Below are 27,087 nucleotides of genomic sequence, written 5' to 3'. Positions count from 1 at the left end.
GATAGAATAATTAAACATAATATTTCAATGTTCCTTAAACGTTTTGAAGAATCGGCACTCTAAGCTTACAGATGGCTTGACGTCAATTACAGAGATGATTATGTGGCGATTGGTTACTTGGAGAAAGAAAAGCAAGGACTGCAGGGGCGGCTATGCCAATATATATTGATTATAAAACAGAAAGAGAAAATAACACAGCTAAAAACACAGCGACAAATTTCGGCAAAAGTTAAATGCTTGTGTCATGAGCACGAGGCGGCTATGAAGTGTCCGCAACGGACGTGGCCATCCACCGTGCATACTATATTGACATTGGCGGGTGAAGGGGCCACCGATTCTTCCTCTGCCCAGGGCCGCCACAAGCCTAGAGCCGCCCCTGAGTACTGCTGCAATAAATTATTTCATCGAAGGTCGCACACAATCACTGCGCTGTGAAACCCATGTTTAATAACATGCTTTAACTCCTATCATCATGAAAATGATATCACGTATACATCTCAGTATTTTAGTTATTCAGAGAGCTATAATATCGTGAATGTAATGGATTCTGTGTCCAGTTGGAGGAAGAGAGCCGGTATAAGAAGCAAGTAGTGATTCACACACATAGAGTACATTGAAGATCACATACAAAACAAAGCATTTAACGTGCTACTTTAATTACGATGTGATTTGAGAAACTGGTTAATTAAACGATTTTAAGATGAAGTTTATGATGTTCTACTTTAATGACAAAATAAACTACATGATTAAAGTGGAAATTTCGAGATTGGGGAAAAAGCACGAAATGTCAACTTCACTGTGTGCCTTTTTTTTCTCTGTGCCCTAATAAGCTTTCATATGACACTCAGACAGTGGGCTACAACTCACCTTTTTACAACTTTGATATGTGACTTCTTTTTTATTTCTGGCACTGTGCGACTTTGTGAACGTGAGCTTTCAAGTTTCTCCAACACGCTATGTCACTCGATCAACTTCCTTTTGTTTATTATACCATGGTTTAATTAAACAAATACAGTGATTCCTCGCTATATCACACTTCGACTTTCGCGGCTTCACTCTATCGCGATTTTTTCTCATACACGCTTACGTCACTACGCATGCGCTTTCTGAGAACTTTTATTTAAGCCCCACGATGGCTCCTAAACGTGCTGCTTCTGACAATAAAACTAAGTGCCGGAGGAAGATGCTTGCTATCCAGGAGAAGGTGAAACTCTTGGATATGATCAAAGATGGCAATACCCTACAAAAGCCTCCTCACGCATATGAAAAGACAGCACCAGCAACTGCCTATCAAGATGTTCTTCAGCCGCGCACCCAGACACCCACTGCCTACTCTTAATACTCCTTCAGCGGAAGAAGACAACGATGCACCTGCTAAATATACTGCACCACCTGAAGACTCTCCTACTGAGGATGTGCCTTCATAGGCTAGTGGTTGTGTGTAATTAAATGTACAGTACAATAATCTACTATGTAAAAGCACTCGGGATTGTCCTTCCGTCCCATGAGTGTAGAGCGTAACACTATTCCGCTTATCACAGACTTACTACTTGCAGCTTGCGGTACGAAGCAACGCGATGTGAGCAGAGTTCTGCTGCTCCCATCATTCCCTTGCTTTTGTGCGCAATGCGCTGGAAAAATAGACAAAATTATGTCTCTGGAAATAATTAATGTTGATGGAGTACAAATGCCTCACCGCGTAGTAAATATCAGGGGAGATGGTGCTTGCTTATTCTCATCTATACCTTATTTAGTGCATGAAACTCCGTCTTTAGCGGTACAGATTCGGGCTGACATTGTACGACTTTGGACAGGCACTTGAGGGGATAAAAAAACTTAGGTTTTCGGGAGATATTATGAATGGGCACTTTAATGTTCTCATTCCCTACACTTACATGCCTGATGTACACATGGAGCGCACACAAATTGAGGATAGAAGTCGGTTGCCTTAAAAGGCGGGTGAGCCTAGTAATAATATATTTGTAACGTCTAATATGTCTTATTTTCTCTTATTTTGTCTAATATATTGGGTAATACGGATGTAATGGTGACTAAAGTGTGTTATTTCATGTCTAAAGAGTTCTAATAATGTAAAAAAACGCATTTAGAAGGTCGTAAACAGGTTTTCTATACTCTAACTGCAAAAATATTTGATTTATAAATAAAGAATACTACTTCGCAAAAATTCATTTATCACGGTAGAGTCTGGAACGGGTTAACCGTGATAAACGAGGGTTCACTGTAGTATGTTTTTCCTTTGCCTCCACTTGGTATTCACTGAAATTCTTATATTTTCCCCATTGTCTTTTCACAGAAGGCTGAGCTCAAGGGCGATTTATATTGATTTGCATATTCAAAGAGACGTAATTCTGGGAGGAGTTGGGGCGTTACATAAAGCGCGTGCACGATCATTACTTTTCACGCTGATCAGGATTTATGTAGCGGAAGAACGTGGAAGTTGGAGTACTCAGATTCCTGCATCTGGATTTTTCTGTGCGTAAGCACATTTCGGCTTTTGTGCTTAAGCCATATTATAGTGCGAATTCTACGCACGGCGTTATACATGAAGGCCCCAGGTCTTTACAGCTTGAATATTTGCCACCCAGTAATAAAACTGAAAGTTGGTAGTACCATGCCACCTTCTGCTTTATTTCTTTGTAGAGTCATCCTTTGAAAGTGTGGATGTCTCAAATTTTAAATAAATGAGGTTATAATTGAGTATAATGTCTTAAAGAACCAATTGTTATTGTTAATGGAGATATTAATAAGAAGCATCTCACAGCTAATGTGAAATGGAGGGTAGACTATCTGTTCACATCTTACAGTATTTAAATTTTTTTCCATGCTGATAGCAAAAGTGTATTGAAAATGATCTTTATATTTCCTTGGGATATTTACTCCTAGGTATTTAAACTGATCTGCTAAAATAAATGGACAAGTGTTCAGTCTAATATTATGTGCTAGAGATTTCACTGGAAAAAGCACACTGTTATTCAAATAAATTTTGAGTCCAGATATCTTTTGAAAATCGGCTAGTGCATTAAGGGCTACTGGTCTGTCAGTTTGTGGGTCGGATATATACAGGACCATATCATCAGTATACAGTGATATTTTGTGTTCCCGTCTTTCTCTGGTAATACCCTTTATCCCTGATGAAATTCAAAAGTGAATGGTTAATGGCTCAATGGCAATTGCTAAAAGCATTGGTGATAGGGGACATCTTTGTTGAGTCCCACGTTCTACTCTGAAGTAGTTTGAAATAACGCTGTTAATATAACTAGAGGCTTCTGGAATGAAATTTGGTACTTATTTCGGTGGTATGATGCCACTGTCGGCTGCCATATTGAACTTTTCAACGATCTTTGTTACTTATGGGCCCATTTTCAAGAAATTTGGTACGAGGGTTCCCAATGCTAACTGAATCCTACTTATGTACTTACAGTGGGATGCAAAAGTTTGGGCAACCTTGTTAATAGTCATTATTTTCCTGTATAAATTGTTGGTTGTTACGATAAAAAATGTCAGTTAAATATATCATATAGGAGAAACACACAGTGATATTTGAGAAGTGAAATGAAGTTTATTGGATTTACAGAAAGTGTGCAATAATTGTTCAAACAAAATCAGGCAGGTGCATAAATGTGGGCACCACAAAAAAGAAATGAAATCAATATTTAGTAGATCCGCCTTTTGCAGAAATTACAGCCTCTAAACGCTTCCTGTAGGTTCCAATGAGAGTCTGGATTGTGGTTGAAGGTATTTTGGACCATTCCTCTTTACAAAACATCTCTAGTTCATTCAGGTTTGATGGCTTCCGAACATGGACAGCTCTCTTTAACTCACACCACAGATTTTCAATTATATTCAGGTCTGGGGACTGAGATGGCCATTCCAGAACGTTGTACTTGTTCCTCTGCATGAATACCTTAGTGGATTTTGAGCAGTGTTTGGGTCGTTGTCTTGTTGAAAGATCCAGCCCGGCGCAGCTTCAGCTTTGTCACTGATTCCTGGACATTGGTCTCCAGAATCTGCTGATACTGAGTGGAATCCATGCGTCCCTCAACTTTGACAAGATTCCCAGTCCCTGCACTGGCCACACAGCCCCACAGCATGATGGAACCACCACCATATTTTACTGTAGGTAGCAGGTGTTTTCTTGGAATGCTGTGTTCTTTTTCCTCCATGCATAACGCCCCTTGTTATGCCCAAATAACTCAATTTTAGTTTCATCAGTCCACAGCACCTTATTCCAAAATGAAGCTGGCTTGTCCAAATGTGCTTGAGCATACCTCAAGTGGCTCTGTTTGTGCTGTGGGCGGAGAAAAGGCTTCCTCTGCATCACTCTCGCATACAGCATCTCCTTGTGTAAAGTCGCGAATGGTTGAACGATGCACAGTGACTCCATCTGCTGCAAGATGATGTTGTAGGTCTTTGGTGCTGGTCTGTGGGTTGACTCTGACTGTTCTCACCATTCGTCGCTTCTGTCTATCCGAAATCTTTCTTGGTCTGCCACTTCGAGCCTTAACTTGAACTGAGCCTGTGGTCTTCCATTTCCTCAATATGTTCCAAACTGTGGAAACAGACAGCATCCTTCCCCTAAACCATGATGGTGAAAAATCTTTGTCTTCAGGTCATTTGAGAGTTGTTTTGTGACCCCCATGTTGCTACTCTTCAGAGAAAATTAAAGGAGGAGGAAACTTACAATTGACCCCCTTAAATACTCTTTCTCATTATAGGATTGACCTGTGTATGTAGGTCAGGGGTCACTGAGCTTACCAAGCCAATTTGAGTTCCAATAATTAGTTCTAAAAGTTTTGGAATCAATAAAATGACAACGGTGCCCAAATTTATGCACCTGCCTGATTTTGTTTGAACAATTATTGCACACTTTCTGTAAATCCAATAAACTTCATTTCACTTCTCAAATATCACTGTGTGTGTATCCTATATGATATATTTAACTGACATTTTTTATCGTAACAACCAACGATTTATACAGGAAAATAATGACTATTAACAAGGTTGCCCAAACTTTTGCATCCCACTGTATATACGTCCATAGCCTGCAGCTCGGTCACCGTGTGAGGCGGCGTTGGGTCCCCCATCCCAACGCCTCCCACGTTGTTGGCTGCCTGCCTATATAAGGCCGTCCGTCGCTCCAGTCTCTACATTCCCTTCCTTGCTTCGCCATGGGATTCACGTCTCCCTGCTGATACAAGATGCGCAAAGAAAGGCGGTACAGTTTCTATTATACATGCTTTACGTGCCCGTGTTCAGCTCACTCTGTCACTGCAAATGCTGGATGAACACAAGTCCTCCACCACCAGCCTCCGTGTAACAGTCGACCGGAATATGTGTATGTACCTGTAAGTTTGTACCTTTTCCCATATCTGTTTTTGTGATATGCCTTTATGTGTAGGATGGCTCTTTATACAGAGGGAGGGGAGCACCTGGCTTGGAGGGCCAACAGACTGTAAGGGGAGGAGCTATCCATATGTAAATAGGTGGCGGGAAAAAAGGAAGAGGGTAGAACTAGGAGAGAGGAGGAGGCCATAACAGAAAAGGACACGAGGGAAAGGATTAACACCCCTTGGATATCGTCAGGTGAACCTGGGTTCATTTCCAATCTAATTATTTTTACTTTCGGGAGGAAGGAATACGGAAGAGGTCTTGACGGGCGAGCTCAAGAAACAGTTAATCAGTACATTTCCTGGAACAAGAGATATGGTCGGCGCCTCATTCCCCACTACAGACTGAACTCAACATTAACGTACAAATAAGATTTAAAAGACTATAAATCCATTGTTTTTTTTTTTGTTGTGTTTTCATTTTGTTTCTTTATCTTTATTAATAATGTGTGTTTTCAAGTGGTTGTGTCATGATTTGCGTGGGGAGGGGATATGTTGCAGCGCGATATTATGTGTATAAAGTTTTTTGTTGTTATTACAGTGATCATGTGTATTGTCTTCCAATAATCACTTTTTCTTGACCCTGCTTTCATTGGTGTGTCTCTGTAATTGAAGTGGTGTAGTAGAAAGGTAGTGTTGGTCACTTGCACCCTGGATTATTTGTTTTTTTTTTTATTTTGCTGTCTCTCAAGGAGGACAGCACGTATTATAATCGTGACGGATCTGAGAGCGGTACATCCGTTCACTGGATGAATATATGCGGGTGGCTCGTGGTGGATGACTTTCTGTTTTAGAGTTAAAAGTTACAATGGTTAAAGACTAACGGCAAGAATATTCATTAAAAAATGAAAACTAAAAACATTTTTAGTAAATTATTATTTTATTTCAGTTTGTCTTTCCAGCTACTTTAATAGTTTTGTTTAGTTTTAGTTTTACATTTTGGTTTTGTTGATTATTTTATTTCAATTTAAGAAAATTATTTTTAATAATAGTTTCAGTTTTGATTTTAGTTTTCTTTAACTATAATAACTTTGATTCATTCCTTGATGGCCACATTGGAAGCAGGTTTTTGTCGCAAAGCAGTTTGATAATTAGAAGCCAGTGATTTCTGCTGAAGCACTTTTTACTCAAGGATTATTTTTGTGCTTCATTTTAATCAACTCATTTGTTAAGATTCCTAACTCTTAATTGCTTAATTTAATTTCAAGTAGTTGCATTTACTGTTCTAATTGTTTTTTGTTTTCCTATCCAGCTGCCAATTAACAAGAAGGTGTAAATAACAAAAGAACCAGCAGTTCGTCATATAACTTGATCCTCTTACACTTGTGTGCGTTCATCATTAAGTTTTTCTACAAAAAATAAATTAGTAAAAAATGAAATAGAAATAAGTGCAATGTAATGTAATTAAAATGATAGTTTCTGTGGCCTTCTAGGATCAACCTTGAGCACCCATGCATTTCAAAAAACATCAGACATGCCACCATTTATTAGTTCATTGTATTTATATTTAAAAAATCATTTTAGTATGTGTATTACATACTGTTGCTTCTAAATCAACCCTTAAATTGTATGTCCAATTCCACAGACTCTGCCTGAGAAGTAACATGCAGTCCACATCATTCATGCCCACTTTGTGATCTTACATCATTTTTTTCCCAGATACCACCTCCTGGTAAATGTTGTTGAAATGCACTACAACAGTAAGAAAAGGGTTGCATTTTTCAGAACATGTCCACAGTAGCTTGTCTTCTACCAAGATTTCCTTCAGTTAATCAATCTCCACGTACTGTATAGCAGCACATTTCAGGGTACGGAGTAACTTTTTGTTTGACTGCGAACCTTTGGATTCTATGAATATTTGGTTGCCATTGGAAGTCAAAGCTCAATAAAATATTTTATCATTTTACTTGCTTGTCGAGCCTTCTCAGCTACCTTCTTGCCTGAAACTCCAGCTATTTTTATCTTGCATTGCTTACTGAGCTTGACAGGGGCTACTCTGCTGTCTGTCTGCTAAACAGCCGTCACCTTCAGTGGGTAGGTATGCCTGCCACGTTTGACCCAAATGGTTCATTTTGGTTTAAGCCTCAGTTTATCTAGTTTTGCAACTTTAAAAAAAACATTTAAGTACCCACAGATAGTAATACCACCGGAGATTATCAAACTGATGATATATACCAAAAAAAAATCAAAATGGTGCCACATAGTAATAAAAATAAAAAGATAAAATTATTTAATTAGTGTGAAACAAAATAAAAACTCAATACCAAAGCAAAACTAAATCCAGAATGATTTGGAGAAATCAAAAAAATAAGAAGATCATAATTATATCATTACAAAACAATAACACAGATTTTTGTCCTACAACTTAATTAATTAATTAACTCAGGGAAATACAATAATTTTAGGCAAATGACAAATCCGATTTCAACAAATGTTTCCTTTTTATGTCTGCATAGACAGTGTATGAGAGAAATCTGAGAGATGAGTCAGATGTCATTATTTATATACGATAAGTGAAATCTGAAAAATAATACATGACACAGAGTAATTCTGATGCTTGATGATCGAAGAAGCTAAAAATGAATGTCCTGGACACCGTTAAGTATGCAGTGTCAGTATAAAACCTATATATAGTTAAGAATGAAGTAAGCTCTACATACAGTCTTATGCTGAATGGTGTCTCAAACAATGCTCTACAATAAATCAAATAACTCAGTAAAGATAAATAAAACAATTGTCTAACAATGAAAGTTCAAATTATTGTGCTAGATGTTTGGCAGCTGTTAATTGGAAGTGGCATTTGTGGTACTCAGAAACAGAAAATACACTTTAACAAATTGGAGAGCAGTCTATGACTAAAATATCAATTTACTACAGCATGGAATTCTTGATAAGTAAACTTTCTACACTGTTTTTTCCAAACACTTCAACACTTTTTGATGTGAAACTCTTCACAAGTTTGTTGTTTTTGAATGATTTTTTTTTTCCAAACTGTACTTCAGAGTTAATGTACTTAGAGTATACATTTGGTTCATCTTACAATTACAAATTTTCATTTTACTTTACAAATAAACTAGCTCTGTTTCTTTTTTAATGCTCAGACCGCACTTGAACAAGTGACATAGTATGTGACCCTCTTAGTTTTGCTGTTAGTTTTCCAAAGAGATGTAGCAGAGGTCTCCAAAGCAGAATTGGGGTCAATAAAGATGATGATTTATAAAGAAACTACAAGTCATCACCTGCTAATAAAAATGGATTTAGGCACCAGTTGTTCATTAGTTTAGATAGACGTGTTGTCATGAGGTCAAAGTGTCCAATAAGTGTAGTAACAATAGGCTCAGTGACCTAACAGGAGACAGATCTTAGCATCATTCTAAAAATAAGATTGATGAAGGGCTATCAGGCAAAACCCATGTAAAATGTAAGTTTTCTCATGACCTGACATAAGCAGCAAGTTCTAAAGTTTTAACTTGAATGCCCTAGCAGTTTGTTTTCTTTTTCTGGTTACTCTGTCTTCTTCTTCTTTCGGCTGCTCCAGTTAGGGGTTGCCACAGCAGCTGCATCTTGTTCTTTTACACCCATCACCTGCATGTCCTCTCTCACCACATCCATAAACCTTTTCTTAGGCCTTCCTCTTTTTCTCTTTCCTGGCAGCTCTATCCTTAGCCTCCTTCTCCCAGTTTACCCAGCATCTCTCCTCTGCAGATGTCCAAACCAACACAATCTCGCCTCTCTGACTTTGTCTCCCAACCGTCCAACGTGAACTGACCCTCTAATGCACTCATTTCTAATCCTGTCCATCCTCATCACACCCAGTGCAAATTTTACCATCTTTAACTCTGCTACCTCCAGCTCTCTGTCTCCTGCTTTCTGGTCAGTGCCACTGTCTCTAACCCATATAACATAGCTGGTCTCACTACCATCGTATAGACCTTCCCTTTCACTCTTGCTGATATCCGTCTGTCACAAATTACTTCTGACACTCTTCTCCACCCATTCCACCCTGCCTGCACTCTCTTTTCCACCTCTCTTCCACAATCCCCATTACTCTGTACTGTTGATCCCAAGTATTTAAACTCATCCACCTTCGCCAACTCTATTCCCTACTTCCTCACCATTCTACTGATCTTCCTCTAATTCACACACATGTATTCTGTCTTGTTCCTACTGACCTTCATTCCTCTCCTCTCTAGAGCATATCTCCACCTCTCCAGGGTCTTCTCAACCTGCTCCCTATTATCACTACAAATCAAAATGTTTCTGTGTACTCTGTAAGATTGTTTATTATGTAGATCAGTAAACCTGCCTTTACTATTACCTGAAACATTTTTCATTCTATTCTTAGGAAGGAGCTGTCCATGTCTTTCCTACTCCAGTGTATAAACAGCAGGAAGCAGAAATATATGATCCAATTGTTCTAACTCCAGCGGTTTTGGCATTTCCCTGGCAGCCAAAAGTTGGGGAATATACGTATATCATCAATGTGAGTATTTTGTTTCATTTATTGCAGCACAATTTCTTGTTTGGACTACTTAGGAGGTTCCAGAGATAGCAGAGGTAAGAAGTGAAAGAACAACTGAGAAATGGTCCAGAATGGGCCATACTTTGTAGAAGAAGCCTCTATTTGGATTATTGGGGGGCAAACAGGCAATGGAAGAATGTGCACCTCATAGCCCTGGAGTTAGAATTACCTGCAATAACAGTAATGTAAGTACGTGGTTGTTATATGGCTGAACTCCCCGGAAATGTGACAACTCTGTTGACACTAGTCTAACAAAAATATGATGGCCATTGGACAGAAGCACAGTATGTGTGAAGAATGTGTTTTTGCACCTCCTAGGGTTTCTTACAAATTTGTCCCATCACACCATTTATATCCTCAAATATATGATGTCTCCTCTTTGTTTTTTCTAAAATGTAATTTTCTCTTAATGGATTGTCAAACTGTCCCTATTTTACATGTGACTTCACTAGTTCATTATACATTTAAGGTTCATGTCTTTAGAGCTGTTTCAGGCGGTGGTAAAGATCTTGGCTTCTCTTCTATATGTCTTTAATTTCTTTTTTTTATACAGTACATTACTAAGTGTATTTCGTGATTTATAGTTTTCATTGATTTGAAATTTCTAAGTTCAAGTTTATTGTCTTGTGAACACAGCTTGTATCCCTCTTCAGAATAGTGACAATAAGGCAATACCAACAAAGACACATGTAGATATAAATACAAAAAAAGCATACAAAATGTAGTTCACTCCGCAAATATTGGGACCTCTCAAGAAAGCAAAGTAAAAATATTAATTTAACATAAATAATGCATACAAAATATCTAATTTTCCTCAGATGTTTGGAGAAATTGCTAACTAGTCATATAATAAAAATAATTATTGCAAAAGTGTTGTTTTATCTTATTCTGTCAAAACAGATGTGGCAAAATTATCAGCACCTTTGAAGAATACTATAAAGAAAACCAAAGAAATTTACATCTTTGGGGAAGAATATTTCTTGTTATTGCTTTTAGTGTCTAGAAACTTTGTTGTTGTCCACAAATATTTCCAATTTCACTGGGGCATAAATATGAGAAGACACACAGAAAAAAACCTTTTGTCATCTTATGTTATTAGCACGACCCTTTGAATACCTGTGTAACAACTTATTCATATGCATAATTCAGATAAAAAAGTCTAAACAGCTCCCCTCTGATTTATTTGATTTAATTTCTGATTTGTGATTAGGCTTTTGTGCCGAAGGTTTTTACAATTTCAACTTTTTTCTGCTTTTGACTAGATGAAAAACTAGATGTGACTTGGTTGTTTTTTGCTTTGTAGCCCATATGCCTCTCTAGTTCCTGCCAAAGTTTCTGTGAATTATTACATATTGCTCATATCTGGATTTCTTGTATGTTTCCATATCATTCTATCTAAATGTGTTGCTGTGTATCTTCAGTAAATTCCTAATGTTACATGTGACCCATGGTTTCTTATTACAAAATATATAAATTATAGTTATATGCACACAGTTGTCCAGACATTATGATTCGTTTAGATTAGATCTTTAATGTCACATACACTACGAGAGCATAGTGTATTTTGTGTGACATATCTGTGATGAGAATGGATACAGGGTAATAAACTGTACAAAAAAAATGAAAGGAGCACTTTTTAATCAGAGTATAGCATCAAGTCAATGAAACGTCTGGGCTATTGATCTGGTCACTTAAGTAGCAGAGGGGGTTGTTAATTAGTTTCAACTGCTATGGTGTTAACGAAATTAACAACAGGTACACCAGAGGAGCAACCATGAGACAATACCCCAAAAAGGAATGCTTTAACAGGTGGAGGCCACTGACTGTTTTTTCACTAGTTTTGCATTTGTCTACATTCAGTCACTACTGGTAGCATGAGGCAATACCTGAACCAGGTAGTCCAACTTCTCCAGGATGGCACATCAATATGTCCCATTGCCAGAAGGTTTGCTGTGTCTCCCACCACAGTCTCAAGGGCATGGAGGAGATTCCAGGAGACAGGCAGTTACTCTAGGAGAGCTGTGCAGGGTCGTAGAAGGTCCCTAACCCATTATCAGGACCAGTATCTGCTCATTTGGGCAAGGAGGAACAGGATGAGCACTGGTAGAGCCTATAAAATGACCTCCAGCAGGCCACTGGTGTGAATGTCTTTGACCAAACAATCAGAAACAGACTTCATGAGGGTGTCCTGAGGGCCCGATGTCCTCTACTGGCCCCTGTGATCACTGCTCGACACTGTGGAGCTCAATTGGCATCTGCCATAGAATACCAGAATTAGCAGGTCCACCACTGGCGCCCTGTGCTTTTCACAGAAGAGAGCAAGTTCACCCTGAGCACATGTGACAGATGTTTATATCTCTCCCTGTTTTCCCACTCCATCCTTCTCTAAGTTTTCACCAGTCACATCTGCTTTTGTTAATGACCTGCTTTGTAAGATGAGGCTGACTACTTGTGCACTGGACCCCATCCCCAGCACACTACTTAAATCCTGCCTTCATGCCATAATCCCAACTGTTACAACAATAATAAACTCATCCCTTGACAGTGGCTCTCTGCCGCTCATTTTTAAAATCGCTTCTGTAACCCCAATGTTAAAAAAGTCTGGTCTTGATGCTGACAATCTTAACAATTTTCCGGCCTATTTCCCACTTACCTTTCCTGTCAAAAGCTCTTGAGCGTGTTGTAGCCTCCCAGCTCACCAATTACTTTACCTCTAATAACTTGATGGAACCCCTTCAATCTGGTTTCATGGCATGGCACAGCTGTGAAACTGCTCTGCTACGGGTAACCAATGATTTGCTTATGGCAGCAGACTCTGGACAAACCAGCATATTAATTCTATTAGACCTCAGTGCAGCATTTGACACTGTCAGACATGACATTCTACTGTCCAGAATGGAGAACATGCTGGGTATCTCTGGCACTGCCCTCCAGTGGTTCAAGTCCTATCTGACTGATAGGCAAGAGTTTGTTAGTCTTGGCAACAGCAGATCCAGCTCAGCGCCAGTCACACAAGGAGTTCCTCAGGGCTCTGTCCTCGGCCCTCTTCTCTTCTGTATTTATATGCTTCCCCTTGGCCATATTATTCGTAGCTATGGACTGGGTTATCATTTTTATGCAGATGACACTCAACTCTACTTCAGTGTTAAAAGTGTAACTTCATCAGAGCTTTCTCAGCTCACAACCTGCCTTAGTGAAATTAAAACCTGGATGGAGCAGAACTCTTTAAAATTAAATTGCAACAAAACTGAACTCCTGCAAATTGGGACTAAAATGCAACTTAATAAAATGAGCTCCTTCCCAGTCAATCTTGGTGGTGATCTCATCAGACCTGCCTCCACTACAAAGAATCTTGGTGTCATTTTTGATTCCTCCCTCTCTTATTCCGCCCACATAAATCACATTAAGAAACTTTCTTACTTTCACCTCTGTAACATATCCTGTGTTCGCTCCTTCCTCTCCTTTTCTAATGCTGAGAAACTTGTCCATGCTTTTATCACATCCCGCATCGATTATTGTAACTCGCTGCTGGCAGGTGCCCCTTCTAATCTTATATCACAGCTCCAGCTTATTCAAAACTCAGCTGCAAGAGTCCTCACTCGAACCACCAGCAGCGAGCACATCACACCCATCCTGCTCCGTCTTCACTGGCTCCCTGTGTCTTACAGAATCGAATATAAAATCCTACTAATAACCTACAAAGCCTTAAATAACCTCACGCCAAACTACATCAGTGACCATCACTATGTGCCTGCCCGCCCACTAAGGTCCTCTGATTCTGGCAATCTTGTTGTGCCCCACACTAATCTACACTCCATGGGTGACAGGGCCTTCAGCTGTATAGCGCCCAGACTCTGGAATGACCTACCAAAATTAATCAGATCAGCTGACTCCATGAATTCTTTTAAAAAACGACTCAAAACTCATCTGTTCAGGAAGGCTTTTAGCTCTACTTGACTTTATTACCCTTCTCTCAGTTTACACCTCTGTCAAGATGCTCATGTAACTTGTGTGTGTGTGTGTTAAACCATCAGTTATGTTGTCTGTTAGGCTTTCTCTGAATTCACTGTCGTAATCTTCTTTATTTATTTATTTGGTTTGTACAATGCTATATACTGTATACCCTGCCATTCTTTCTTATATTCTGTAAGTGCCTTGAGCATGGGAAAGGCGCTATATAAATAAAATGTATTATTAATATTATTATGGAGAACATTATGCTGCCTGTAACATCGTTCAGCGCGACCAGTTTGGTGATGGGTCAGTGATGGTCTGGAGAGGCATATCCATGGAGAGACGCACAGACCTTTACAGGCTAGACAATTGCACTTTGACTGCCATTAGGTTTTGGGATGGAATCCTTGGACCCATTTTCAGACCCTATGCTGGTGCAGTGGGTTGTGGGTTCCTCCTGGTACACAACAGTGCCCAGCCTCATGTGGAGAGAGTATGCAGGCAGTTCCTGGAGGATGAAGGAATTGATACCATTGACTGGCCCCCATGCTCGCCTGACCTGAATCCAATAGAACACCTCTGGGACATTATGTTTCGTTCCATCCAACGCCGCCAGGTTGCACCTGAGACTGTCCAGGAGCTCAGTGATGCCCTGGTTCAGATCTGGGAGGAGATCCCCCAGGACACCATCTGTCATCTCATTAGGAGCATGCCCCTGACATTGTCAAGAATGAATAGAAGCATATGGGGGCCATACAAACTACTGAGTACGATTTGGAGTTGCTGCAATGAATTTTCGGCAAAATGGACTAGCCTAATTTTTTCACTTTGATTTTCAGGGTGTCTTTGAATTCAGCCCTCTGTAGGTAGATAATGTTCATTTCCATCAAACGATGTGGCATCTTTTTTTGTTCCTAATACATTACCATATCAGTCCATATCAGTATAGATTTCCAGCAGGATTTTTTTCCCATTGAGATCTGATATGTTTTTAAAGTGTTCCTTTAATATTTTTGAGCAGTATATATACCGGTAATAAGACAATAATAAATAAATTAATGAGAGTAGCAGAAGAATGACCTAACGTACATTATACAAAATTGAATTGTACAGACATATAGAATAATAAATAGTAGTGGGGAAAAAAGTACAGATGGCAGCACACATGTAACATGCAGTAGAATTAGACATAAACCGGCAGGTGGGTACAGTACATGACAGGGAAAATCAGGTTACTGAGAGTTCAGTGACATTATGGCCTGGGGGTAGAAGCTGTCCCTGTAGTGGGCGGAGGATGTGGTGAGGCACAGGTAGCATTTACCAGAATGCAGAATTGAAAACAGGTGACGGCATGTCTAATTTCAAAGCAGTCCTATAGTTGTCCTCTTACTTTAGCCTAGCAGTGAACCACTTTTCTTGTTGGCTTATCTTATTTCAGGCTCCGCTTGGAAGCTATTAAAAGGAGTAATGATATGTGATGTGATCATCTGAGATTGGGTGCAATAGGGGGCAGTTAAGTATGTTTTATTGGGGTATACCAGTGATTCCGAGTATTAGCACCCCTTGTGGAGCATTTAACATGCTGGTGATATTTAGGGTAAACATTCCTTTAATTTTCTATATTGAAGCAACAGCAACATAAATAATCCCTGAGGATGTAAATATTTGCAGTCCAAAATAATGTTCTGCAGATCAGCCCTTTGTTACTGTTGATTTCCAGAGGAATGTAAGCAGAAACCAGATAAAATACCAGAAAACTCATTCAGAGGATCAAACAGATGATACTTGATCAATAAACTATCCAGATCACCTAATCAGGTTTTTATAAACAGTTTTAATAATGCTGCACTATGCATTGTTCACTGTAAAGCACACATCGAATTGTCCCCTTTTACCTGACAGTTCAGTCTGATCCTCACAAAGACAAAATACATCATCTAGTTGTATTGCAGTGTTTCGTGTTTCAGCAGTTAGCCACATTTCAGAGAAACAAAAAGCACAGCACTTTTTGACGCCACTCTGCTGAGCCAGTCTCCTACTCTATTATTCAGCAATTGTACGTTAGCCAGAAAAATGCTGGGCAGTGTCTACTTTCATCTGGATGCCTCACTTTCCCGTTGAAAGTGTGTTAGGCCCGTTGTGTGGTCTGAATGTAATTTATGGCAGTAGCTCCATATTCAATAGCTAAAAAGTGAGTTGTGAGTTGCTCCAATGTTTAAAAGAGTTTCCCATTATAATTAATTGGATAATTAACTATACAAAAATTATTTACAAAAAAACTAGATGTCTGCAGAGTAAACACTTGTGATGTCACCCCTCTCTTTTAAATAAAATAACTTGGGAGGAAAATGAGATTTCACATTTTATTTCTGAAGAATAACTTTAACAATGCAGTCCAGCTTGCTAGTAACAATGACAGAGACAGGCATCCACAGATAAGATACAATACATATGGATTGTACACATTGATCTCAGGCTGAGTGTTTTGAGCCTCCTTCATGGAGACATTTTACGTTCACCTTCAGAATGCTTCAAAGGTCCAACATGCTTCCAAAAACATAACAGCTAATTAAGTGGCTGTACAGTTTTCTTGAGGGTTGTAACATAACATTCACAAATCTGCTTAATTCAGTTCTGGGTTATGGAGGGCTGAAGCCTATCCTAGCTGCACCCAATGGAGTGCCAGGCCACCAAAGGTTCCACTGATTCCACATCTAGAGAGACATTTGGAATCACTAAATAACCTAGAAGGCATGACTTTGGAAATGTAAAGGAAAGCATAGTACTCAAAAGGAAAATCCACAGAGACATAGGGGGAAACATACAAACTCCCCATGTGGACTACGATCTGGCCTGGCATTTAAACCAGGATCAACCTTAAATCAGTAAGGCATTAGGTGTTGTCCATCATATTGGTCCTCTGTTATGAAGGTGTCTTTGCCCCGTGGAATTCAGTTGTCCCGTCTGATTTGGCGCAGCACACTAAGGTGTGATTTTCACCAATCTTGTGTTCACACATCTTTGCATACCATTTCACTTTTGGTTTAATGCGTACTCCATGCAAAATGATGGCCTGGCATGTATGAGCAGTCGCCTGCCTGCTGTTTCATCATGCATAGCGATGTGATGAAGTCTGCGTTTTAAGGTTGAAAGTGTATTAGTCGTTTTACCAGGGTGCTCTGTGATTGACGGCAGACAGTAAACTTTATTAAGATGGTATCAAAAATGGCACTTTGTTAGTTGTTACTTCAGTCATTTTGGAATGCGCACTATGTCTTAGGTTACCAATAAATTCTTTAGCGGGCGCTCATCAACAAAGAAATATGGAACATAAGATTTAGTAAAAAAAAAAAAAAATTGTTAATGCATGTGGTCTTACTACTGTGACACCATTCTTTGCATTCTTGAGATTCATAGCTGACAAATAAGATGTATCTGTATACTCTAACGTCCTTAAAAACTATTGACACGTGATTGACAAGGTTGTGTTTTTACTAACCCTAAGCCTAATTCGCATTTTGTACACAAATTACAGAGCTTCAAATCTGACTAAATATGTTTATGATCTTTCACTTGTGAGGTTTTTAACCTCCTTAGAGTTTGAAACAGTAAAAACTTGTTAGTCCCAAGTGTCACTCGAGCAATGGTACAGATGCATCTCGCGTAAGATCTGAGGTTTACTCGAGCTGTAAAAGTGCCGACAGCGCTAGTGCCAAGTGTTACTTGGGCAATGGTATAGGTGTTATCTCATGTAAACATCAGGCCCAAGCGTCACCTTGGTAATGGTGTAGACACTTCTGCTAGGCTCACAATGACACCTCAAAAGAAACGCCTCTCTCATCAGCAGTGAAATTGAAATGGTCAGTGAAACTGAAAGTGGTTCTGGGACATGTGATGTTCTTATTAGTATTATTCATTATTATTATTACTTTTAGCATTATACTTTCTACAGTTGTGGCCAAAAGTTTTGAGAATGATCACAAATATTAATTTTCACAAAGTTTGCTGTCTCAGTTTTTATGATGGCAATTTGCATATACTCCAGAATGCTGTGAAGAGTGATCAGATGAATTGCACTTAATTGCAAAGTCCCTCTTTTCCATGAAAATGAACTTAACTACCAAAAACCCCATTTCCACTGCTGTTGTGAAGAAGGCTTCAGGGCGCCCAAGAAAGTCCAGAAAGCGCCAGGACCGTCTCCTAAAGTTGATTCAGCTGTGGGATTGGTGCACCACAAGTGCAGAGCTTGTTCAGGAATGGCAGCAGGCAGGTGCGAGTGGATCTGCACGCACAGTAAGGCCAAGACTTTTGGAGGATGGCCGGGTGTCAATAAGGGCAGCAAAGAAGCCAAGAAAAACGTCAGGGACAGACTGATATTCTGCAAATGGTACAGGGATTGAACTGCTGAGGACTGTGGTAAAGTCATTTTCTCCGATGAATCCCCTTTCTGATTGTTTGGGGCATCCCGAAAAAAGATTGTCCAGAGAAGAAAAGGTGAGTGCTACCGTCAGTCCTGTGTCATGCCAACAGCAAAGCATCCTGAGACCATTCATGTGTGGGGTTGCTTCTTAGCCAAGGGAGTGGGGTCATGCACAATTTTGCCTAAGACCACAGCCATGAATAAAGAATGGTACCAAAACATCCTCGGACAGCAACTTCTCCCGATCACCCAAGAGCAGTTTGATGACCAACAAATACCTTTTCCAGCATGATGGAGCACCGTGCCATAAGGCAAAGTGATAACTAAGTGGCTCAGGGAACAAAACATCAAAATTTGAGGTCCATGGCCAGGAAACTCCCCAGACCTTAATCCCATTGACAACTTGTGGTCAATCCTCAAGAGCCGGGTGGACAAACAAAAACCCATAAATTATGACAAACTCCAAGCATTGATTATGTAACAATGGGCTGCCGTCATTCAGGATTTGGCCCAGAAGTTGACTGACAGCATGCCAGGACGAATTGCAGAAGTCTTTATAAAGAAGGGCGAAAACTGCAAATATTGACTCTTTGCATAAACTTAATGTAATTGTCAATAAAATCCTTTAAAAATGATGAAATGCTTGTAATTATACTTCAGTATATCATAGAAACATCTCACGAAAAGATCTAAAAACACTGCAGCAGCAAACTTTGTGAAAACCAATATTTGTGTCATTCGCAAAACTTTTGGTCACAACTTTAAAGTGTTTGCACATTTTACAGTAGAAAGGTGACATTTGATAAAAATGTCATTTTTCAAGCCAGGAAATGAAACACTTTTTACGTTTTTTTGAGAAAAAATGTGTAAAGCTAAGTTGGTTAAATGCTGATAATTAATCCTAGGATTGATTTTTACATTGACAGATCCAATTGTATTTAGCCAATCTGCCTAAATTTCTTAATAAAAATTTAAAGAAATCAAAATAATTATTAAAGACTTTAAATGGTAAATGACAGTAGTCTGAAATAAATTGATAATTAGTTGAGTCACATCCTACAAATATGAGAATTTTATTAAAACACCGCAGCCTCTTTCACCTATCTATTCATCCACCCATTATTGGACCTGCCTAATCCTGGAGAGGGTGGGGGGCCAACATCCCATCCAGGTAGCATTAGGCACAAAACAGGAATCAAATACTAGATGTTGCACCAGTCATCTTATTTTAATTTAATTATGGCACCACGTGGAAGAGCATTGGATGTCGGCTCCCTTCTATGTGCCACGTAGCCCTAGTAATTGTGGAAAAATAGACGTTTTTATCATACTTAGTGTTGTTTTGATTTCTTGCAATGTGGGATGGGATGCATCTGGTCTCTCTTGCTCATGATTGTCACTGGAGAGAATCCAGCATGAGAAGCTAAGAGTTCCATCTCAGGTATTTGCAGGTGATGAAATCCTCTTGGACTCATCAGACTATTATCTCTTCCATACACTGGAACAGTTCCCAGTATAATGCAGTGGGGACACACAATGTGAATTCATGGTCCTTTCCTGAAAAAAAGTGATTTGTTCCCAGTAGGTAAGGCATGAACAGCAACATCTGTCCCAATTGATGGAGTTCAACTACCTTTTGATTTGTCCACACCCATATTATCATCTGTGTTCCTGAGCTCTGGATAAGGGACTAAAAGAACGAGGTTGAATGAGTAAAGCCCCAAGAATGAGGCCTCTATGCAGGGCTCCTGGGAGACCTTAGTGGGGATAGGTTGTCCTGCACTGTTCATTTGGGCATGCCGGCCTGGGAAATCTCACCAGTATAAGAAGAGCGAAAGTGAAATAAACTTTTATGTCGCATTCAATTAAACAAAGCCAGAGCACAGGCCATATTTATCACATGATATGCAGCAAAACATAAGTATGAACAGTTGAACACATCAGATACATAAATATTATAAGAATATTCTTCAACGATCCGTGATACATTTAAATATTAATAATTATCATAAAGAATGAGCAAAGTAAGCAAAGACCACCTGGCAATGGAAAAAAAATCTGATAATATACAACAAAAAGTCTTACTATATAATCTATTCTTTTCTATTTCAGAGCCTGAACAAATATAGCACACTTCTGAACATTTTTTCTCATATCCTGATGTTTGTAGTTTCATGAGAAATATTATCCACAACTTTTTAAAATTTGCTGCCCTACTAGATGATTTCATATCAAAAAACTGAACTAAATACTCTTTATTGATGTTGACTGTTTTCAGCTTATCCTGTCTGTAGACAATACTCATTGCTCAATTAATCCAAGTGATTCAGGTTAATCTGACTGACCTATTAACAGGGTCAATATTGCTCATTTTTTAAGATTTCATATATAGACATTTCTCTAATAACAATTTGTGGTTTAAGATGACTTTTAAAAAATAATAATTATCAAATATAAATATTTTCTTTTGTATTGTGGAGACATAATCCGTATTACATTTGGAGTCCTCAAATATGCATCAAAGTAAGTTAAGTGTTGTATGGACAGTTTTTCCACACTTTTTTGTTTTTGTTTGGACAACATCTCCAAAAATCCATAACCTAGAATTGCATACTTCTTTTCATGCTTTACTTTGCTTTATTTAGACTTGGAATTGAGTTAAGAGTTGTTCAGAAATTGTCACATTATTATCATAGATTTGTTTACTTCACAGGCAAATGGAGGAAGTGGAAATTTTTCTTGGTTTTCTTCTAAACATGCAGTGGCAATGGTAACTTTTAAAGGAGTCATTACTTCTGGAATTGAAGAAGGTGTCAGTGTAATACGTGCCCATGACACGCAGAACCCTCTTCATTATGGGGAGATGAAAGTAAGGTCATTCTGCCTCTGTTGGAACTCTTTTAATTAAATGGTTTATTTAAAGTAATAGTTGGTGCTTTCCTGCTATCCTGATTATACAGTCAAGTGAAAAAGTAAGTACATGTCATAGAATGTTTTTTGCTTTTTTAATACATGTTGGCATATCAAGATTTGATCTTACAGTGATGTAATTGGAGAAAAAAAAATAATGAAAAGTTAACTTTGCAAACTTTATTCAACAAATAATGAACAGCTAGAGCAGGCCTATTCAAATGGCAGCTTGCAGGCCACATGCGGCACAGAAGCAACAAAAATGCAACCAAAAATTGGCTTGGGCAATTATCAATTTTACTTAGTTTGCCAGTTGTGAATGAAATCATTGAAACATTTATCAATCCATCCATCCATCCTCTTCCGCTTATCCAAGGTCGGGTCGCGGGGGTAGCAGCTTAAGTAGAGAGGCCCAGACTTCCCTCTCCCCGGCCACTTCTTCCAGCTCTTCCGGGAGAATCCCAAGGCGTTCCCAGGCCAGCCGGGAGACATAGTCCCTCCAGCGTGTCCTGGGTCTTCCCCGGGGCCTCCTCCCGGTTGGACGTGCCCAGAACACCTCACCTGGGAGCCGTCCAGGAGGCATCCTGATCAGATGCCCGAGCCACCTCATCTGACTCCTCTCGATGCGGAGGAGCAGCGGCTCTACTCTGAGCCCCTCCCGGATGACTGAGCTTCTCACCCTATCTTTAAGGGAAAGCCCAGACACCCTGCGGAGGATACTCATTTCAGCCGCTTGTATTCGCGATATTGTTCTTTCGGTCACTGCCCATAGGTCATGACCATAGGTGAGGGTAGGAAGGTAGATCGACTGGTAAATTGAGAGCTTTGCCTTACGGCTCAGCTCTTTTTTCACCACGACAGACCGATGCGGATGCCGCACCGATCCGCCTGTCAATCTCACGATCCATTCTTCCCTCACTCGTGAACAAGACCCCGAGATACTTAAACTCCTCCACTTGGGGCAGGATCTCCCCCCCCAACCCTGAGAGGACACTCCACTCTTTTCCGGCTGTCCTTCTTCAGCTTGATGGCATCCCTCACCGCCGGTGTCCACCAACGGGTTTGAGGGGGTTTGAAAAATTTAAACTAATTATATTGTAGCAGATGCAAAATGCCATTTTTTTTATTGTTAAGCAGATGTGCCGTTAACATATGTGTCAGTACAGGCTCTCCCTTGCATATCTCTGAGCCGCATAAAGGCTTGTTTATATCCCACAATGGGTGAGAGGAAGTCGCTGCAAAAATTATGTCAGACATGGAGACACAAGCAGAAAAATATTTCTAAGTACACAACACTGCTGATGGGACTGCCATGTATTCCATAATGGTGAATTTCAATGAGAGGCTGGTTAAGCTTGTGCCAGAATAATGAACGAAAGGCAGAATATGACGCAACAGTAGGCATGCAAAACATTTGAAATTCCTCTGCCCATCATATAGGTGATATCTTTGCCCATGGAATTCTGTTGTCCCGTCTTATTTGGCACTGCACAGTAAGGTGTGATTGTCACTGATCTTGTGTTCATACATCTTTGCATACCATTTCACTTTTGATTTAACGCATACTCCATGCCTGTCTGTCTGTAAACATGTATGAGGATTCGCCTGCCCACTGTTTCGCCATGTACAGTACAGTTGTTAAAATGGTATCAAAAATGCCACTTTGTTTGTTGTTACTTCAGTCATTTTGGCATGCGCACTATATGTTCTGTTTCCAATAAATTTTTCAACAGGAGCTCATCAACAAAGAAACATGGAAAATAAGATTTAGTAAAAAAAAATAGTAATAGTAATGATTATAATTAATAATTTATCACTTGACACCCAAGAACTCTGTACAAAGACATTTTAAAGACAAATCATTAAAATAAATGAACCAGTCCACTTTCACGCCATACGTGGATCCTTGCCCTTAAACATTTACTCAAGCAGTTTGTTGTGGAACTCAAATTTAACTTTTGTTTTGTGAGTATTTAAAATCATGTGAATGAAATAGTTTAAATTTAATGAAAAAAAATCCCTTGCCTATCATGACCTCCCCATGTAAATTATGGGAGGATCTCATTTTTCAAAAGGGAAACAAATGTTATATGGTAATACTGTGCATGTTTTTGATTTTATGCACTTTGAGATGTGCCTGGGTCAGATGAGAACAAAATGTTTAATTTTTTTATTTCAAAAGTGGAAAAAATTATTACTACTACTACCTCAGATTCTGTTCAGTTATGGCGTTTTTGTTGTTTTTTTATGCACTTTTTGATGTGCCAGTGTCAGATGTGACCAAATGTAAAAGGGAAATAATCACTAAACATTACTTATTTCTCAATATATTCATTTTTGTTGATTTAGCTCCTTACCAGCTACTGAAAATGTATGGCCTAGTTGGTTTGAAAATCTGGCCCAACTGTAGCTGTAACTGAATAGCCCTGAGCTAGAGTATGCCATCATTTATGCTTGTGAAAGAAGTGAATATACCTTTGGCTCTAACAGCTGGTATTGCCTGCTTTGGTAGAAGCAACCTCAAGTAGGCATCTCCTATAGCTATCTTCCAGTCTCTAATATTGACTAAGAGAATGTTTCTCCTGCTCCTCCATGCAGAATTCTTACAACAGTTTGATGTTTGAGGGGCATCTTGTGTTCACAGCCTGTTTCAAATGCCCCCACAGCATCTTTGAGATTCAGATCCAGACTTTGACTTGCATTCCAGAACCCTGCATTTCTTTCTTTTAAGCTATAAATTGGTGGCTTTAATGGTATATTTAGGGTGAATATCATGTTGCATGGTCCAATTTCTGTTTAGCTTCAATCTTTTGACATATACAGTAATCCCTCGCTATATCGAGCTTCGACTTTCGCGGCTAAATGTAAGCATATCTAAATATATATCACGGATTTTTCGCTGGTTCGCGGATTTCTGCGGACAATGGGTCTTTTAATTTATGGCACATGCTTCCTCAGTTTGTTTGCCCAGTTGATTTCATACAAGGGACGCTATTGGCGGATGGCTTAAAAGCTACCCAATCAGAGCATGTATTACGTATTAACTAAAACACCTCAATGATATACGATATGCTTCCCGCGTGGTTCTTGATTGTTTGCTTTTCTCTGTCCCTCTCACTCTCTCTGACATGCTCTGCGCCTGACGGAGGGGGTGTGAGCAGAGGGGCTGTTTGCCTACAGGATACGGATGCTCCTCTAAAAAGTGGCGCTTTATTGCAGTGCTTCGACATACTTAAAAGCCCAAAAGCACGTATTGATTTTTTGATTGTTTGCTTTTCTCTCTTTCTCTCTCTGACATTCTCTGCTCCTGACACGCATTCTTTTGAAGAGAAGATATATTTGCATTCTTTTAATTGTGAGAAAGAACTGTCATCTCTGTCTTGTCATGGAGCACAATTTAAACTTTTGACTAAAGGGTGTTATTTCATGTCTAGAGGGCTCTAATAATGTTAACAATGTGAGAGAGTTTATAAGGGCTTAAAATATATAAAAATAACCATACAAACATATGGTTTCTACTTTGCGGATTTTCATCTATCGTGGGGGGTTCCGGAACGCAACCCATGCAATCGAGGAGGGATTACTGTAGTCGTACATTATCTTCAAGTACCCTCTGATATAATGACGAATTCATACTGATTACTGTAATGGTGAGCTGCCCAGTTCCTGATTCAACAAAGCAGCCTGAAACCACATTTCCACCATCAGGTTTTCCATTTGGTACCAGGTTCCTCTGGTCAAATATTATCCTTTATTTTTGTCAAAGATTTTTTTCTGGCACTATGGACAAATAACTATATTTTTGCCTCTTTTGTACAGAACACATTGATCCAGAGGAATTGGTGTTTTTTTAGGCTTTCATGAACAAACTTTAGTCTTGCCATGAAGTTCTTTCTAGTTTGTTTTTTTTTTTTTTTTTGCAAAATCTCCCATGTAAATCAAATTTGTACAGTTGCTTTCTAATAGTAGACTCATGCACTTTGGCATCAACAGTGGCAAGAGCTACCTGTAGGTCCTATGATGAAGTTCTAGGGTTCTTAGAGACTTGTCTTAGTGTCTCGTGTTCTGCTCCCGGGCTGAACTTGCTAGGTCAGCCTGACCTGGAAAAGTTGGCAATTGTTTATATTTCTTCCAGACATTGGAATGGTTGATTTCCAATTGTTTAGAGATCTTTTAAAATCCCTTCCCAGACTCATAGGCATCTATAACATTTTTCTGAAGCCCTCAGAAAGCTCTTTTGATCTAGACATGGTGGTAACACACTCTTCAACAACAGTGAATAAGCCAAACTAAATGTTTGAGGTTTAAATCAGACAGGTTCCTCTAAGATCTTCTCTAAGGATGTTCTAATCGTTATCACCTGATCAGGGGCACCTGATTCTAATTTTAAGAACTTGAAGTAGTGATAAATGTAGAAGGGTACTTAATTTTTCCACATGTGAAATTTGTGTGTTTGTTTATTTAACTTATACAATGGACTATAAAATGTGAATGTGGCTTGATATTTGATATATCACCTTGATCTATAAACTCCATAAATGAAGATTAAAGCTTGATATTCCCTTGTGTGTTAAAAAAGAAAAAAAAAACAGTTTATGGGATGTACTTGGATTTTCACATTAAGAATTGTTCATGTGTCAAAAGGTGACTATAAAGACGATAAAGATGATGATAAGATGGGGAAAAATATTTGACTACCTAATTTAAGAAGACAGATAAAATGAAGTTTTGAGAAGTTGGTTGGATGTTCACATGCTCCCAATAACCATTTAGGAATTTCTTTTTTGTGCGGTTACTGAAGGAAGACATTTTTCACCTTCTATACTTCAAAGACCCTATTCATGGAAATTAGTTTTGAGATCTTCCTTCATCACCACCAAACTGTATTTTATAGCTATAAGTTGGAGCAGTCATGAAAGGTACAGGAGCCAAGACGTTAACTGAAAGTTTGAATGACGTTAACTGAACGTTTAACCGTCTGGCTCTTTCAAGTATCTAAACCGGGAATCTTTATGAATATTTGTCTTATCTTCTGCTGGTTATAATTTTAGTATTTTCCCAACAAAACTTGAAAATTCATGCAAAAGTTAACGCATACATGCATACAAAGTCCTTTCTTGACAAAATCTAAGTAGTAACTTATATCATAGTTTTGCCTTCATTGCGTTTTCTGTTACAGGTTTATGTGATAGAGCCAGTAGGCATTGAATTCACAACCTGTCCAGTTGAGGCCTTGGTTGGTCTTACCCTTGAACTTCCTTTGAGAATATTTGGCATTTTAAATATGGATACTGGTGAAAAGGTAATGCTGAGTGACTGCTCCCAGCTGGACTTGTCGATGGACGTGGACAACCAGGGCATCTTCCATCCTTTACCAGGTAAGCCAAAGCTTCATTAAATGTAAAAACAGCAATTCATCTTCTGAATTGCACGGTGCCTGCCATTACTAATCCAGCATCTTTTAAACAGATCTCTGTGATTTCAAAGTATGATCTCTTTTTAAAAGAACAAAAAATCTTTACTTTTTTTAATGGCAAAAGATAATCATTATTTAAGGCGTCAAAGGGTTGACTGTGAGCAATTACGTGAAGCTTTCTGTTAGACGTTTCTTGTTGGGGTTAGTAAATCTGTTCTTTTTAAAAGGCATCATATACACTTTTTAATGTACTTTCAGTTTGTATCACTTTTGTACTGTTTTTCTCTTTCCGGAGAATAAAAGAGTCCATGCACTCTTTTATTAAATCATTGATGTTACTTGCAGCAATGCTACAATGTTGCCAAGTTTGATGAGGGGATAAAGGATAGATGGGTATGGTCCTCCCTTAACTTTTTTCTCAAAAAGTCAATTACAAATGTTAGAAAAGAAAACAAAA

The 27,087-nt window shown here is 39.0% G+C and overlaps 1 protein-coding gene across 1 annotated transcript in view; it reads left to right on the top strand.

Moving 5' to 3' along the window:
• LOC120540473 (nuclear pore membrane glycoprotein 210-like) overlaps positions 1-27,087 on the top strand; it is a 319,549-nt gene that overhangs the window by 100,127 nt on the left and 192,335 nt on the right. The window contains exons 11-13 of the mRNA XM_039771311.1: positions 9,758-9,891; positions 21,018-21,173; positions 26,394-26,592. Coding sequence (XP_039627245.1) covers positions 9,758-9,891; positions 21,018-21,173; positions 26,394-26,592 — 489 coding nt within the window. The remainder of the gene's footprint in view (positions 1-9,757; positions 9,892-21,017; positions 21,174-26,393; positions 26,593-27,087) is intronic.

This window comes from Polypterus senegalus, chromosome 12 (genome assembly GCF_016835505.1).
Source record: "Polypterus senegalus isolate Bchr_013 chromosome 12, ASM1683550v1, whole genome shotgun sequence".
NCBI classification, from domain to species: Eukaryota; Metazoa; Chordata; class Cladistia; order Polypteriformes; family Polypteridae; genus Polypterus; species Polypterus senegalus.
The sequence above is the reverse complement of the archived record's forward strand: the minus strand, read 5'-3'. Positions and strand labels throughout refer to the sequence as shown.